At 40.1% G+C, this 18,366-nt stretch overlaps 1 protein-coding gene across 1 annotated transcript in view; it reads right to left on the bottom strand.

Annotated features, from left to right (window-relative positions):
* The window catches only part of MTOR (mechanistic target of rapamycin (serine/threonine kinase)), a 67,319-nt gene that overhangs the window by 13,399 nt on the left and 35,554 nt on the right, over positions 1-18,366 (bottom strand). The window contains exons 28-39 of the mRNA XM_009325282.1: positions 17,390-17,465; positions 15,267-15,406; positions 12,592-12,692; positions 11,595-11,710; positions 10,170-10,247; positions 9,673-9,780; positions 7,464-7,589; positions 6,682-6,813; positions 3,087-3,202; positions 1,644-1,761; positions 639-845; positions 1-18 (exon numbers count right to left, since the gene is read on the bottom strand). Coding sequence (XP_009323557.1) covers positions 1-18; positions 639-845; positions 1,644-1,761; positions 3,087-3,202; positions 6,682-6,813; positions 7,464-7,589; positions 9,673-9,780; positions 10,170-10,247; positions 11,595-11,710; positions 12,592-12,692; positions 15,267-15,406; positions 17,390-17,465 — 1,336 coding nt within the window. The remainder of the gene's footprint in view (positions 19-638; positions 846-1,643; positions 1,762-3,086; positions 3,203-6,681; positions 6,814-7,463; positions 7,590-9,672; positions 9,781-10,169; positions 10,248-11,594; positions 11,711-12,591; positions 12,693-15,266; positions 15,407-17,389; positions 17,466-18,366) is intronic.

Raw genomic sequence — 18,366 nt, forward strand, 5'->3', positions numbered from 1 at the left:
GAGGGTCTTGGATAAATCCTTTTGGAATGAAAATTGCTGCATTAGTTCTACACAAGTGCATCAGTCCACATGAATCATAAACTTAGCAAGTGGATAGAGGGAGAAATATGTGGAAACATAGATCTAATCCACATTATAGTTGACTTCTGCTCATACTCCTCACATGATATGTTGCTCCTGGAATTTCTGTTTTGCTTGACTACACATAGGTCTTTCAGTCTGGCAGGGAACACACACATTCTAATTCAATTTGTTGGCAAAACTATGGACAGCAAAGCAGCCTAAGAACTACAACCCTGCTATAACTGGTAAGTAAAAGAGATTCCTCACAGTCTTTCATGAAGGGCTTAAGCAGCAGAACTTGTTAATGCACATTGTATCACCTATGATAGCCATCCACGCCTTTGCTTTAGTTCACAGCTAACTTACGATCATTTGCATATAGTCCTCTTCCCTTAAGACTGAGTTAACCTGAACTTTCTCACTTTTGCTGTAAGCTATGAGCATATATACACACACACACGCAGAGACATCTCCCACAAGCCAGATACACATAGTAGCTTGTTCCCCACCACAATGTTTTCCTGCATCTAAGCAGAAAGTACCAATCTCTCAACATAGACAGGGAAGAAGGGTACCTCAGTGACTTTTTTCTGCACTGGAGATGGGATGGGACTGTTCTCTGTGCTCTCTGCATCACTCTCACTATTGCTGCCCTCGGTGTTAGCGCTGGTGATGCTAGCTCCACTGGCATGACGTAGTTTCTTCTTCTCATCTCTGGCCTGGTTTTGATGTTTGTAGTGAAGCACTGCTTCAAAGTTCATCACTGCCCAGGCATGCCAGGCCTGCCAACAAGAGAGAACAAAAGTCAGAAGGAAGATGAATCCTTTCTGCAACCTGTACTTTCTAATTATTAGAGATAATAATCCAACCTTTCTGATTCCTCAGACAACAGTAGTAAGTAATACCCTGCAGACAACACAATGCTTTGTTTTCTCTAATCACTTGTAGTTTTAACTGCTTTATTATCTTAAATAACATCATGGTGAGTTCTTGGCCAGGAGCTCCCTGTTGGATGTTAAGGCAAAGGAGCTCTGTAGCAAAAATTAAATCACATTCCATTCACATACACCTTAATTTTTCAAAGCTTAAAATAAAGATTAGTATGTTAAGACTAGGGGAGGTGTAACGGGAAGAAATGCAGGAAATGGCTGCCCCAGAGAAGGGGGACCAAATATTGGCACCAAATGTTCATTGAAATGTCACAACCCTGAAATCAAAGGCTCTTTGGAGAATTAACAACAAGGCTGCTTTCCTAGTTCAAGTATACTGAGTGAGAACAAATTAAACTTTTTCCATTTAGATTCTCCTTTCTCCTTCACTGTTAACTGACGGGAGAGAAAGTCCCAAGAGCAAGAACAGAAACTGAATTGTGGTCTAGTTTTACCAACCAGATAAAATTCTAAACAAGAGTCTCATGGTTGCCTTGGGCTGCTTTCTCTGTTTCTTTAATCCTACTCGCAGTAACAAGGCAGATAGTTATGGGAGATCTTCCTATGAGCACCTTCCTTTCCTGTAGTATGGGACGTGATCAAATTTACCGATCTTTCTGCAATGGTGCCTAGAACCTTTTCCTTACTGACCTTATACCAGTTGCGATCATGCTCTGTTGCAGCACTGTAGTATTGCAAGACTTTGGGGATGGTACTCTCATTGATGCCTTGCAGGTTCAGCTGCCACTCACCCAGTTTCAGAAAACACCTGGTTAAGCAAAGGGATTATTGACTCAGAACCTAGAATGAAAATGAAGCCCACTGGATTAAGAGCCAGATTTCTTATCTGAAGCCTGAGAGACATTTCATGTGGTAAACCCACTCAGTAAGCCTCTTCTGCAGACTGGGAGCGTATGTGTTAACATGTAAGGTTCAAAACACCTACATCCTGATTGTAAGTGTGGAGCTAACTAGTTAATGGTTTAATTTTTAGGGGGACAGGTGAGGGGCAAACTTTGTTCCTCATTTATATCAGTTAAAATAAATGTAAGAAGTAGCTAACAGTGGCATCAAAAGACTCCATGAGTATTGATAAAATGCACACAGCATATGTGCTGGCTAGCTATACTTATCAACATACGAACGAGCCTTCTGGAGAGAACACTGCGACAGACAGTAGAAAACACAGAGCAACTGCTCTTCCCCCAAGCCAGAACCCCATTAAGTCATCCCCTCCCTGAGGAAAGGAAAAACAACATATTTTTACTGCAGAAGGGTGGGGCTGTGAAGGTTTGTGTGCAAAGCTTAATACTTTGCTCCCTCAGCAGGCTTTAAATACCACAGTTACACAGCTGTCCCTTCTAGATTTTGAGTTTTCCAGAAAGCATTGTGCAAGAAAAATATTGCGTGCAACTCATTACTAATTTGTCTTCCATGATAGTCACTCTGAAAAAAATAAGATGGTGGTGTTATCAAGTTCCCATTCTCATAAAAGCAAATTTAGTACATGCCTCCCTTTAAAAAAAAGCAGACCTTCAATAGTAAGCACTACGCAATTTCTTCTTAAAATTGGAAACAACAGATCTGGCACCTCCAGATCCATAGAGGAAAATGGAGATTATAAGATGTGTTTTTAATGCAACAGTATTTTAAAAGACCATCACATGCCGGACACCTATTGCCCAAAGCACTGCTGTTGTACTAAGGGCACACACTGCCAAGCATAGATGTGCCAGGCATGTGGGAAGTGTTTCTTTCCTACTGACTGGATCTCTTGAAAACCAAAGAAACAGCTATGCTGAGAGCTCTGCCTTCTGCCAGTCAGCCACAGTGCTGGAAAAATACAACCAGCTGTCAGCAACAAATACAAGCTTGTTTATGCTGATGTGTCACAATAACATTTACTGAACATCATATGATAGGTAAGGATGTAATACCAAACAGGACTCTACCAGCTAAATGAGAAATCCCCTGTTCCTTTTAATCAAAGCATGGGCCTTCTCTGAAATGTGTCATCTGCATGGACCCTGCAACCTCAGGAAAGACATCAGTTTCACTACATAGCTAAAGGGTACCCGAGGACCAGGTGCTGACCGTGCCATGAGCTTGTGGAGTTCCTGCTTGTGCTGCTGGTCTTCAGTTGCAATAGCATGCTGTGCCTGCTGCTGCATTGTCTGCACGAAGTGCTGCATGTGCTGGAACGCATCAATCTGTAATTGGATGATGGTTGCAGTAAGGACCACAAGGGTTAAATAAAACTTCACAAGAGAGGAAGACAATGTGGAAATAAATTTTCACTGAAAGCAAAAAATACAGTTTTGTTTTTTCAAAGCTTTTTAGCCATTTACATCCCTCTAAAATCAGTTTATACTCTACATATGTAGCACCAAATAAACAAAGAGGTTAGAGGTTCTTGATGTCTCAGAAATCTGGCTGCTGTATTGCTACACTGAGGAACAAATAACTGCATCCTTCCAATGCTAGGCACACCTTCATGTCACACATACAGTCAAAAGCATGACCGACTATAACATAAGCTAACATTGTGCTCTGATGAGCAAGAACTCAACTCTGGAAAAGCAACAAGGTCACCTGTACAAGAACAAAACTTCAGCAGCAGAGAATGTCCTGTTACTGCTCATGCAGAGTGAGATTCTAGTAATGATATAGAGATGTCTCATTTGCAATTGAGCATGCACATCGAAGACAGTCCAGCAATTCCAACAATCAAACAAATGTTTGTAGCTTACAAACTGTATCTGACCAGGTCACTATCATAATAGACAGGAGCACAAATCCAGAGAAGCCTGTCAATAATATGCTATGGCCTGAAAAAAAAAAACAATTTGAGAAAATAACGCCAGAAGGAAAACTTGCAGCTTTCTGATCTTCCCTCCTAACCCCTCAGCTTTGGCTAGGCTTACAGTACACACCATGGGATGTAAACTTTGAGTTGTTTCAACAAATTAAAGTCTAGATTAGTCTAGTCTAAGGTTGTTTAAGAAGTACAAGTGTACATTGCTCCTTTGCCAGCAGATTACGTAAGGCAGTAGTGCTAAAGCAACTTGCACTACCAAATTTTGAGGGAAGACTTTTTTTGAAATTCCTTGGAAAGAATTATGGGGTGAGAAAACCCGAAATTAAAGATTTAAGAAAAAAAAGTATGCACGCTTCACTGGAAACAATTAGAGTAAAGCTCTTGCAACCTGCAAGGTCATTTCAGGTCAGAAACTGCAGAATATGCTATTAAGAGTCCAATTTACTTCTGTTCCATCCACAGGAATGAGCTACTTCAGAGTGAGACAAGAATCACCTGAGCTGAAATGCCTCATTTATCCCATTCAAATGTCAGCATGCACAAGTCAATTGTCAGGAAAAAGGGTATTAGCCCAGGGTGAAATAAAAGAAAGTATCGTACTATTAACATTAACCGGGGGCATTCCACAGCTTGTAACCTAGATACTTGGTTAGAAGGGGGCGGGGGGGAAATAACAATCTTATAAATAGTTCTGCTGTTATGCCAGACATTTGTCAAAAATAGACAAAAAGCTATTGCTGAACAGTTATGTGCCCCTCTCATATCTAGACACACCCAACAATCTGCTCTTCAGTTTCCATTAATATTGAAAACTGATCACCATAAACTGACAGGCAGAGCACTTAAGACTGAAAGCAGTAGGTTTTCTTTAACAACTGAATTCTTAAGTTTGTATGCAGCCTTGTTACGGTACATGTCTGTAGAACGCAGCTGCTGGCAAAGGTCCTTGTTAGAAGAAATGCAACAGGGTTTACTTATACATCTTTTTATCTGTTGTTTAAGAAAAGATTGTTGTGCAGCTCTGCAGGTGCTATGCAGCTGGTTTCCATCTAGATGCCAGTTTTCTTCCCACTGGATCTGGCAAGTTTTAGGTCAACCAAGCAACCTTGAACTCCTCAACTAGAGAAAATGGTCATTTCCTACCATACCAGCCTACCTCAGTAGCTTATTACTTAGGATACCAAATCAAGTGAACACACACAGTTATATAAAACTCTGGTCTACATACATCACTAGGTATAACTATGTATTTAGTTAACGATAGTCACTCAAATAGGACATAAGGATACACCCAACCATGTAATGCCTCTGGTACCAGGAGAATTCCCTAAACACTTTCAGTGTTTGGTATAAACAAACACTTATGTCTCACTCCAGACTGCAAACTCTATTGTACCCTAACATAGCTTCTTCTGCCACAGCTGCACCTTTAACCATGAATTTCAAAAATAAGCATCTACTTTCCAAGTGCCACAAAGGACTGAATCATTGAGTCAACCCTTCCAGCAGAAGAGTGCTCAGAGAAAGGGTTGAGACTTGCATGCAGGTCTAGGATTAGTGCTACCTCGGGTAAAGTATTCCTCCCTCAGCACTGTAAACAACACCCAGTTTTAATGTGTTAGAAAGAAGAAAAAAAAAAAGCCCCTAAGCACAGAGCTTATGTAGTGTATTTAAATAGGAAATCATTCAACGAGCAAGAGGAGGTGTTTCTAACCACATCTGTTCCTCCTTCTCATCTTTGCTGCTTTACCAATTTTTCTTTCTGTCTTCATGGGGTCCATGTATTCTTTCATCAGTTTATTTTAGACACATTCTCTTCCCCCACCCTCTTAATCTTTGTGCCTTCTTTCATTCTGCTTTCTACAACTGCACCAGTTTCTTGCATCTTGTCTGTCTTTATCACAGGTCAAACACAGAAAAGTCTACTTTCACTCAAAGAGGCAGGCAGAGAAGACCCATATACTTCTTGGGTCATTTACTGAAGAAAGTAAGAGACCATTACACTATTTTACAAAGCCAATAGAACAGGGCCTCATCAGCAGTTCCTTCTGTTTTTTAAATTCAAATAAAGAATAGTTAGGTCATGGCAATGTTCCCATAGCAATGGCTGTGCTCCAGTGCTGGCAATCCCAAAGACAGGAAAAATAAAAAAGATGTGGCAGAATATGAGAATAAATGGAGGCTTTAATGTATATTAAAAAAAGATAAGTTATCCAGTCTGGAGCTTATTGGATTTGATTATGTAAATTCTCCCTGTGTTGCAATGTCAAAAACATTCACCCTAGGCTCTTTGGAGCCAAATTGTTCCCATGACAAAACCCTATGTACTTTTCAGCTGTCTTTCAGTTAGAAATTTTCAATAATGTCCTTAATAAAAGTCAGTTCTGCTCAGCAACTAAGTACAAATTGTTCAGGATATTCTTCTAAATCTGGTAATAAAAAACCTTACTCTTTCAGCATGTAACCCTGACCTAGGTATAGTGTGTAGACCTGGCAATTAGAACAGGACAAAAGAGTCAAGTACCAAGCCTACACAGTAAAATCCTGGTGAGGACAGAAGAGCTACTATTGACCATTAATCTTGGCTGCATCCCTTGGGTACTTGATACTGATTTAGCAAAAATAATCTTTCCACGTAGGACATAAAATTAGGGCCAGGCCTCCTCTGTCACTACAGAGTCTTAAAGGAAAATTTCAAAAGCTTATCTTCTAATAACAGTAAGGAAAGGGATTAGTTACTCTTTTTTAGGTGAGCAAAAATAAAACCTTCAGCCTTGACTTTGTTCTGTGGGGATTATGAAGAGCTAACATGCATGCTACCACACAAAACCTGAGCAATGAAACATAGGTTCATTCTATGTTCTTTTGTACCTTACGGGCGCTCTTCCACATGTGTTTCATGTATGCATAAGTCACTTGGGGATGTACTGTTGGCAGTGGGTGATCCAGCTGTCGAGATGGATCTACTCCCAAGAGCAGGACAAGTGTCTTATGAGCCAAAGCCTGGAGAAAGTTGCAAAGAGAAAAAGCAGGTTAAAACAAGCTCATTCTTACCTCCATGTCATATTGACCTCAGAATTGCCCACCACTAAAAAATACCTTCAACCCTCCAGATAAAAGAGACATAGCAGCCTTATTACCACTCCCTGGACTCATAAGAATACCACATGCTAAACCTTATGTCTTCACTGGGATCAGAGCGTTAGATTCTCATTCAGAAGCCAGTAGAGAGTGTGAAGTCTCTGTTTCAATTATTTTTGGTAATAAATCTTGTGGTGAATGTTGAAATAGGATTGTAATGTTCAACGATAACAATATCACATTCTAGATTTGACAAAGAGTGCTTTAGCAGAGAGAGGTATTAATAATTACCAGTGCTGCGTAAAAGCTTTCAGGTATAGCATGCAAAAAAAATTGGCTCTGAGGCTGTCAGGTATAATACTAGTCCCACAGAAATAATCTTGGCTACAAGCATGAACTCTATGCTGGTTACAACTTTAGCATTTCAACAATTTCTGACCAGTCTCCTCCTCAGAGGAGAGCCCATCCCACTTGGACAACGAAAGTATTTGGAAATGCTCAAGGTTGAAGCTGCATGACAAAGCCAATCATCTAAAAATCTGCTGTAGAGGGTAGCGCTTGATAATGCTCACCAGTCTCCCACTCTTGCCACACAAGCTGGCATACTTAAGCCAAGTTCTCATGTCCTCATGAGGATTCACAACAAGAGATCGGACCATCAGTATTCTTTGCCAGTCTTCCACAATTCGTTGACAGCCCTGGAAGAAAAAGGAAGAGAGAACTTGTTAGCGTTTTATCTCCAATCTACTCCACAAAGCCGTAATTCAGAATCTGAAGGGACTTTTCCCAAGATGGAGAGACTTCAGTACCCATAATTCACAACAGGCCGACATTACAAACTAGCTGGCTATTTCTTTAATACTGCAACACGTGAAGTCCTTGACTCTTATTATTCTCTGCAGCCGGCTCAGTGTTTGCAGTCTAACGATATCCTCTAATTGAAAAAGGAGAAAAGCTTCTAAAGCAGAAATGCATCCTAAAATCAGGAAAGCTCTTTGTGCAATTCCAAAACAAGTCAAGAGTTTTATAACCCTTCCCAACCTTATTTTCACACCTATTTTTGGTTTAAACAGTGACAAGTCTCAATATGGAGATGGTACAAACCCAAATGGTTGCAAAGATATTTTTATTATTGCCCTTTTTCTTCTCCTTGCATGGGTTGCTTTTAGAGGCTGGCATGACTGAACTGATATTCTGCCAGAAACTGCAGTTCCAACTGCTATACTGCTTGTGCAAGCATTGTCTGGTTCTTGTCTGTCTGAAGGGAGAGGCACAACATTGTCAGTCAGAGCAGGATGAGTCTGTATTTCAAACGTTCAAGGATGCTACAGAGAAGCAGAATTGTGGAAGGGACAGTAACAACCAAATACATGGTGCTTGTTGTAATGGCCAAGTACTTCAGGGTAACAGTGATGCTCTGAAGTTTGTATTGATCCAGAGACGACTTAGACTTAGTTTTGAGGTAAACAAAAGAATTTCCAATGGCAGCAAGCACCTTATCACCAAAGCATCTACTTCTTTCCCTTTTTCTTTTTCCCCAAAATTGAGGGCTGGGAAGTTAGCCAAAGCTTGTTCCCTAACACCCAAATAAACCTCATCCAATAGGCATTTTAAAATTATTAAAAAGCACCTATAAAATGTGCAAGAACTGTATGTACTGCTTTCAGTACTATAAACAGCTGTATTCAGACATTACACTTCCTGTCACTCTCAGTTTCTCCACCCCAGTGGAATGCTCCTGAGCTTTTCCAGACAGGAATGCAGATGAGACTAAAAGCTTTGTCAGTTTCCCAAACAGCTAAAAAATATGCAGCAGCAACAGCCTTTCATAAGGAGGCAGATATAGCAGTCACAGTGAAGAATGCTGCATAGGGAGAAATTCTTCTTCCAGGCAGCGTATCAAAATTTGATATAATGACAGCATTTTACCCTAATTATGCTTCCCCCCCCCCCCTTGCAGGAATCACCTCTTTGAACAGTATTCCTGTATGTACTACTTCATCTGATGTGTTCATATTCACTGTAGGGATGCCTCTTGTAAGGAAAGAGTCTCAAAATATTTGGCTGATTTAAATCTTCAGAGGTGATTTGGATTTTTGCTGTTTAGAGTAAGAAAAGCACAAGCTTCTCTCTAAATACAGGAAAAGCAGCATTGCTAAAAGTCTTTTTTTAAGAGGACAAGGCTAATCACAGAATCATAGAATCGTTTAGATCGGAAAAGACCTTTAAGATCATCCAGTCCAACCATAAACGTAACACTGCAAAGTCCACCATTAAGCCATGTCCCTAAGTGCCACCAATCAATTGGGAATGTTCTTGTAAGAGGTCAAAAAGGAACAGGACAATCTTTTAAAAGTATGTGAATTCTCTGTCCAGTTTTTCAGCATTGTGAGATAATTCACTTCTCCTTAAAATGCAGCCAGCCAGGTAAAAAGTTCAAACTAGCCTTATCCAAACCAGTATTTCCAGGTGTGATCCAACACTGAGATAAGCAGTCTTTGAGATGTTACTCCATTCTTTACGCATCTATTTCAAGGCTTAAATCACCCTACTAAAGGGTCACACCAGTTGACAACTCAGGAACATTAACCAAAAGCAAAAAAAGCCCAAACAATCAGGACAAACACAAAGGAGACAGAAAGCATGCAGCCATGTAAGCATATACCCTATAGGGATAGAAAGGAAAATGGAAAGATTTGCTGAGCCATCACACTGACTTGAAAGGAAGCTGTTCATGCCAGCACATCAGCATCTCAATCCTTGATCTTTACATAGATGTACCTGCAGTCTTTCCCACCAGATCTGGCGGATGATCTCACGGCGTTCTGGTACAAGTTTATACTGGATAACCTCTTCCAGCTCTGACAGCATCTGGCAGGATACCATAGCCTGAAGGAAACAATCACATTCCATCCCAATCACTACAGAACAAATCTATAATTAAGGAACAGTATTTTGGCATCAAAATCTTAAGTACATATGCTGCCCAACAGGTAAAGGACTGACTGCTATATACTGGTATCTAGACGATCTGCTAATTCAAACTTTCTAAATGTCTATTCTTATTTCTTTTTTTTGGGGGGGGCTCACTTCACTGTTTAATTTGTCCCAAAGTTGCTCCTATAAAGTTGTATTTCTTATTTGACAAGAGCCATTTAGCTTGGGGGCCTACACAGGTCTTACGTTTGATACAAGCGCTATTCAGAAGTTTTATGCAACTTCTAGAGACAGCCTGAAGCAGCAATGAGGAGAATGAAGGCTGAGAGTTAGACACTTACCCCATAGGCTCGACTGTAGCTCTCTCCTGCCATGGCAGTCAGCTCAGCATCTAGCAGATCTCTGGCTTTGTCAATGCACTGAAATAGAACAAGATATTGGGGCAAAGCTGGTATGTTTTATCTAGAGTCAACTGTTGGAACTGCCATTCATCTGTTCCATCTCATAAACAAAGCTGACATTGTTTCCATTCTCCAACAAGAACCAGGAAAGGATGTTATCAATAGAAAGAATTGACAGGAAAACAGTCTCCAGTGGCAGGGATAGGGGAAGTCAAGGGGGCTTCATTTATCACCTGCACAGTCTGAAGTTTGTCTTTCTACCAAATCAAAGTTTACAATGACAGTAGGATTAGAAATACTGCAGAGATCATCATTAAAACATTTATAGAGGAAAAGAGAAGTTCACATTTTAGTGCAAGAGAGTCAGTTACAAAAGAGCCTCAAGAAATGTCTCTTGGTAATATACAATGACAGAAAATAGCTTTTACTGTTTTACGTAACCCAACAGGTTTTTATGAATTTTACAGGACAGCAAATTCCATTTCTCTTCCTCCAACTAAGACATGCTCTTCAAGCATGAAATAAATCCTGCTCTGGTTCCAGTCATTATATAATCTCTCATCTATAATTTTTCCTGTTCAAAATCTTAAAGGTTAATCACAAACTCTACCCCTTTGAATGCCTGGCTAATTTTACTGTGCACATGACCCAAAAATCGATGTACGGGTTTTGACAGAGCCGACTGAATTACTCCTTTATCTAAGTTGGCAAGCCAGCACAGAATTCTGAGAAATGGTACTTGAGCTTCCTTGGAAAGTAAACAACATGCTTTACATCTACAGAGGGGAAAAAGTTGCCCTGCAAATCTCCTGTGTGACAAATAAGCATACCAATATGGCTCATTCCTTGCCTTGATTTCTCATCTCAATCTAAGATCTAAGATTTATCACTGCTACCAGAAAAATTAAGAGGAGAAGTTCTGGTACGTGATATATATGAGCACTTCACTGAAAAAGCTGCAACAGACAGAAGTGCACAGAACACCCATGAAGAATCTTGTGTGTCTTATGCCATGAATGCCTTTTATCAAGCAGCGCCTTGTAGAATGGAACCTCTGCTGAGATAATCCTTGCGCACTGTCTGTCTAGAAAACAGACATAAAAGTAAAGAAGCCTAAGAACGACTAAGGCATTCTTACGCTCTGCAGCACTGGACCACTACTGTCTGTACATATATTCACTGCTGTGTTTCTGGAAATACAAGAAAAGCTCAATCACCAAGATGTAATACATCAATGGAAAAAAGGTTACCGGGCAATTCAGAAGTTATAGTCAACTGCGTTAAAACAGCATGTCTTTCCATGCAGCAATATAGCCTAGTTCATCTTAAACTAGGTTTTGGGAAGCCAACAAGGAAGATCATTACCTGCTGAGCCAGTGAGAAAAGGTCCTGATGAAGAGCCAGTACAGCCCTGTAGAAAGCACCATCATGGGTATCCCTTGGGATCATGCAGGTATATTCTTCCATGCTATCCCACTGACCTGCAGAGACACAGATATCCTCAGTAATACAACAGCCTTCTCTGCAAGGTAAGAACAGAACTATGCTACAGACATCAGCAACTAGGCCTGAATGCTGTGTGGTACTTCTACATTTAAGTCAGCTCTCCAACAGCTTGTCTTTGGCAGGGATAGTCTGTGTTATATACAGAAACTGTGTATATATATATATACACACACACACACACACACACAGAAGAGTTATAGACAAGCAAAAACTTAGGCATTTTTCTTCTAGGCCAATTGTTATCCTCATAGAAAAGGTTTTTGCATTCCTTGTGATGAAAAAGTTGAAATGCTGATATTTCCAGAACATTTGAATGAATTAGTGTCCTACAAAGCAAATGATTAATTTTTCTCAGCAAAGGCTGGAAGACAGTAAGCAATTTATAAGCTTCTCTAGTAAATAACTGGCTATCAGGATAACCGATATTTGGACCATTTACAGATTTATTCCACTTAAGATTGTCTACTCAGCAGATGCAACCTATCAAAATGCTCAACAGATATTGTTCTATTTTGTAAATAAAAGTCTGCCACAAATCTGAGAAATTCCATTAATCTCATTTCAAGTCTGAGCTATGTTCAATGTAAAACTAAGTAAAAGGGACCAGTTCAGCAACTGATTATCTGCTCAGACCAGTAAGGCAGTCTTTTTGATACTTGAGACCACACTGGGAGACCTTATGTAAATGAACGTTTTCCAAAGGTCTTCAGCGTTGAATGACACTTACTTCATATCCCAACATAAATAATTTTGTTCTTTGATTTTGCTGTTTCTTATATTTTGTAATTCTGAATTTAAAACTATCCGTGCTTCCACATTGTGGGTTGTCATACACTACCACACAAGGATACATTACCTAGACCCCAGGCAGCAGCAGCAGCCATCCTAGCCATCTTAGCTTGAGTTTCATCATTGACCTGCGTCCACTTTTCACAGCATTGCTGGTGGAGCTGCCCCCTAAGAAGAAGCCACAATTTCTGATCAGCAAAAAGCCTCTTCCAAGAATTCCACCTTGTTAAACAACTTTCCACAGATAAGACGATAGCCAGCCCCATCGTTCTTTTTATATAGAGTGGAGAATAGGATTCTTCTCTTCTGGCCAACTCAGACACGCTAGCCTGATAACAAATACCCTATCATCAGAAAATAATTTAAAGGCACACTATGCTTTGAAAACACAAATCCAGACAAAAGTTTGTATTTGTTCCTCAGCGGTTAGTAATGCCTACTTTATGAACTGAGCTGTCAACTCCAGTCTACAAATACAGAAAAAAACCCCATTCCCGAGAAAAAAAACCAAACCACCACCAAACAAGGGATGCTTAAAATTTTTTGCAAGCGTCAGTACAAGGAACATATGATCTGAATAGCCTGTGCATGGCTCCTGCTATCAAACATTTTGGATAAACACATCATCAAGTTTGAAGACAGAGGCTAGAGAATCAATGCTGCTGTAACCTAGCATGAAGACTTGTTATAGCAAGATCTCAGAGGGGATCTGAATCTTTCATCTCCAGTGGAGAGGAAGCATCAGGATTTTTTATATTATTTCTTTTAAATCAACTGTGAATGCTCCATTAATCAAACCAATTAATGTAGGTGTTGCGGATCCAGAATTTCTCAGGCTGGATACTTTGTAGCAGAGGAATAGCTTCCAACTGTGAGGGAGGCCAACTTGCCTTCTCTACTGTCATCCTCTCCCCTCCCAAAAAGGAAGATAAGTTAGTCAAACGGAACCAATGGGCTGCCACAGGCAAGATAGTCATTCTGATAGCTTAATGGCCCAGGAGAAAATACCAAAACAAAACAAATGAAAAACCAAGCCAAACCTAGCAACAGCAGTAAATCAGGACCTCACAGATGCTAATAAACGAGTATGGCTCTTGCAGACATAACTACATCAGGAGACAAATGGCTAAGAATATTTTGGCTGTACTTTCAAAACGTCACTGCACAGAGTACTGAAATAATGATGCTGTGTAGTATCAGTTCTAGATTAACTGTCATATTCTGCCAAGCAGACTCCAGCAGCACAAATAGTCAAGTTCAACACTACTGAAGAATATCAGCAGCCAAACCATGGAATCCTTAGTCTCAGGATGATGTCTCTATAGTCAGTTGCAAGGTAGGAGACAGCACTTTGCAAAGGCACTTCTGAACTGTAAAAAACATCTGCATAGAGACAGAGTGCAGTTCCACAACAGGAAGCACACAGATCTTTGTGAGATTGTGATTGCTGTCATCACTACAGACTATCAATAGATGCACAATATCTAGCTCCAACAGAAGAAAAGTGTCCTTTTGTAATGTATTTGTCACCGATATGTGAAGAAGCAGGAGGTTCAGAGAGGACACTTTACACAAATACATGTCCTGCAGGAGGGAGAAATTCTGTAAATCCCTGGTGGGAACTGCCTACTCCTAGAAAAGATGATTGAGAAACACTCAGTAAGAGGATCTGTTTTTCCTACTGAAAAAGCTATGCCCAATATGCCTCACCCTCATCTAGAAATAAAAAGGGCAGAAAAATGCTGTCAGAATTAGGTTTCTCAAACAGCTGTTTCTCTAACAGTAAAATGACTTTAGTGAAGAGGAATCTCCTTACTGTGTGCCATCCCATGGGTTCACGTCAGGACCCATCAGGAGAGAGCTCTCATGACATGAAAAGTTCAGTAGAAAGGCGGAACCTGGACCAAATCACATATGCCCCTGGGTAGAACTGCATGCTACAGCGCACAGGATGCCTTCTCCAATTATCTTCTTTGAAGTGAACAGGGAGAAGAAAAACAGAAGCCCCCAATTAACTAGCAAGCTATAAGTCACTACCAGCTCACCCTCTCACAAAAAAATTACTCTGATCAGTTACATGTTGACAACGCACATTTAACATAAGGTTTGAAATACCAAATGTCCACAAAGACAATGCTTAATGAATGCTAAAAAAGAGTAATAATGAAAAACTCAGCCATCTACAAGATGGGCAAAAGGGTTTTAAAGTGAGAGTAATTTATTTGGCATAATCTTACACCCAGGTGACTATTAGGAAGCAGACAATTTCACTAACAGTTGTGCAAAAGACCATGCTTTCTGGATAGGCATAGGTCTGACCATGAATAAATACAGAAATCTCATGTTTTAATCAGAGTTTAAAAAGGAGGGCTACAACCATCTCCTTTTATAATTGTTTTTGACAAATACTGCCCAGTTAGTGTTTCCTGAGAGGTCCCCTCTATTTACAATTTCTTTCTCCGTTACAAATGGGATTGATCTGATCATAAGATTGCAGATTCTCTTTCAGAGAGACCTTAACTTATCAGATGGCCCATCCCAAAAGGCTTAGAGATGTTATTACCAATTCTGACTTCAATGAACAAAGTGAGAAGTCACTGGAAATACTTAAACTATTAAGTAAGCAAGACTAAATAGGAATTCAGGCAGAAAACTTTCACCTGGATGATAGCATCCAGAGAAGAGTTACGCACCATTTTTAAAGGTGCCATTTTCCTCAGTCTTCAGACATTCCCCTCTTACCATTCACCAAGTGCTTCCAAGCAACGCATCCGTCCTAGCATCAGCTCAGGATCATCTTTGTTGGTATCCATCTTCTTGTCATAGGCCACCAGAGCATCTTCCCATTCATGAAGCTTTTCATACCAGGTAGCTTGAATTTCCTAAGGGGTGGGGCGGGGGGGAAATCAGAATAAATAGGAGGATTAATATGCACCATTCTATATTAACTACCACAGCTTTTTCTGAAAAATTCTGTGTCTATGGTGGTCACTTAGCCCTTTTTTCATTCTAAATATCCTCATGGACTTCTACAATACAGAGAAAAGCCTTGAGCTAGCGTGAAAACAGGAATCCTCAGTATTGCTTAACCTGCACAGAAATGAATTCAGGTTTACCAGAGGGATCAATCCAACATCATCCCCCTGTTCAGTGCCACTGAAATACTAGCTGGTGCTTTTCTTTTTGGAGAGGGGGAGTGAGTGGAACAGGAAAAAGGGTAAACCTATAAAATATTCCACTTCCCATTGTTGCACATGATTGCATTTAAATAAGAACAGCAGTCCTGTGTTCAGGAATGGAGTGACTAACTGGAAAAAAAAAAAACCCAAACCCAAAAAGCACACTGTGCGTCTGGCTACTGCTAGGCCATTTTTTAATACAGCAGGTAGTATGATGTTGGGGTCTAATCATAGCCCTCACAAGGAAAGGCTGTGGTTTGTAACAAAGACTTTAAAAGTAAGCCAAGCAGTGATCCCTATCAGCTGCACAAACTTTTCTTCAGTCTTTGTTTCTAGATTTTGTTTCTAATTTTCAAGAAATAAAATGCCCTAATATTTTTCCATACTCATCTCTGCCAATGTTTTTCTGCTCAGTCCTTGGCAGCTTATGTCTTGACATAAGGCTGCAAAATAGATTCTTTTCCCAGCCCTGTGGGCAGGGTCAGTATAAACCACACTCTGCATGCCAGGTGTTTCACTTCGGATGTTTATATACCAACCCTTTAACTTCTGAGCTCAGTCATAATATTTCAAGTAAGTTCCTGAAAGTAGAGCTCACAGCTCCTTTTAATTTCTATTCACTGCCTATTCTGGCAAACCCTGTGTTTTGAACTACATTTAGTGCTAGAACTACATTACTGCTAAAGAGTGAGGTCAGAATTAGGTTAACATAGAGCTTTGCTCAATCCACCCAAGGAATCATAAGAAGCTGCAAAGATGTTCTAAAGTCCTTACTTCTCCCAGAAAGGACTTCTTTTCCAGTCTAGGTCAAAACCACACATAATCCTACACCAGAAGAATTCCACCATTTTGTGCTTATACCTGTTGCCACTTTCTAGTGGCTCCTAATGAAATAGGCTAGTCTACTGTGCTTCCAGGGCTGTCTTCCTTTTCCCAATCACCCTAAGCCACTGCAAGAATTATCACTGCAAAATCATCTTTTTAACAGAGTAGAATTAGCAGGAAAGCATAGATGCTTTAGTCCCTGAACACAAATTAAATGCTTATAAAAAAGGAGAAAGAAAAAAAGGTAAGTCGTGCAGAAAAAGACACAGAACAAATAGAGAATGGGGTTATTTTATTTCTGTGAGCAGTCAAAATTGTAAGGGACTGGCTAATCTGCTACTCTAAATAATATCTGTGAACTCTGTGACAGGTTCACGTGCCTCCTGGATGAGAGACGCTAGAGGCACAACTTCCATTAAATCCTTACCTGGAAGGCATTGATGCAGTTTCCCAAAAACCCTCAAGCATTTAAAGCTTAGAACAGGAACTTAATCCCTCCCTTCCCAGCTTCTTGTAAATAAAATGACTTATTTTGTCAAGTTGCTAGTTCCCCACAGCTGCATTTAGTGCCAACGATAGCTGCTAAATTCTCCTCCAAATCACGTTCTTGCACAAGTTCTTGCAGTCTTCCCCAGCTATCTAACCTGTACGCAGTGTTTGCTAGTATACAGCTAAGTACACAGTATATATCCCCATAGGCAGTAAGGCACCTTCAGTATGAACGAGGCAATATTATAAGCGGGGATAGAGCCTCAACGTGATTGAAAAAAAACACACCACCACACACACACACACAAACCCACCCTACAAAAGCCATGAAAACATAAGACATGAAGAAGAGACTTATCCAGCAGGACTCACCAGCTCCCCAAAGTGCTTCATGGCATATTCCAGTACCCCAGCAGCTGCTTCTGGCTGTTGCAGTTTATTGTTAATGCTGAAAAGGTAGGAAGAGAAAGACCATTTAACACAGTTGGCAATTATTAGGGGCTGGTATGAGTTTCTGCTTGATAATACCAAGCTTTATCATTTAGAAATACCAATGGAACACCCTCCTTTTTCTTTAAAACTTTCAAGTGAATGATTAGACTACCTAAAACACACAATGACTACATATTTGCAAAACAATAGGTGCATGCATCTTCTCTGCACATATTCTCAAGACTTGTTACACAAAAGAGTGATTGTAGATGATTATCAATTCTAAATAGCAGCCTGCATAGAGAGAATAGCTGCCAATAGTTTGAAAGGCGTAATTTCTGAAACAGCTGCACTTATTAAGAGCTTTACAGTACTGATTTTTTTTCCCCCTTTCTCTTAAACAGACCACCAACTCCTTTAAAAATCAGAGTAGTGATTTTAATGCTCCAGGAAATAATCTACATCATTAGAACGGTTGACAAATGTCACCGGGAACACACCTGCTGACTTCACAAAAAGCTTGCAACCTTACTTTCAGTTTCACGTTTCATATAATGCCTCTGCACTGGTGCTGCTCTTTTGCTGGTTTCAAGAACGTCAGAAACTCCTGCCATCACAACCAGTCCTCATTCTGTACCAGTGAGGCATCTTGCTTTGCAAGGGCAGCTGAATTTTGTGAAGCACAAGCAAATAGACTACTTGTGAGCCTGGTTCTCCAGTTCAGCAACATGATGTACAGCTATCCTCTTAAATCATTTCTATTTCACATTGGTTTTCTGATCTTACTATCAGAAATGGCTCTGTCTGCATATTGGTGCTTGATGATCAGTGCTTTTGCTAAACCCCAATTTAATGAGGAAATAAACTTTTTATGAAGCTCCTGCTATTTTATAAAGCTTATTTATGAACAGTCTCTG

This window comes from Pygoscelis adeliae, unplaced genomic scaffold (genome assembly GCF_000699105.1).
Source record: "Pygoscelis adeliae isolate BGI_AS28 unplaced genomic scaffold, ASM69910v1 Scaffold36, whole genome shotgun sequence".
In the NCBI taxonomy this organism is placed as follows: domain Eukaryota; kingdom Metazoa; phylum Chordata; class Aves; order Sphenisciformes; family Spheniscidae; genus Pygoscelis; species Pygoscelis adeliae.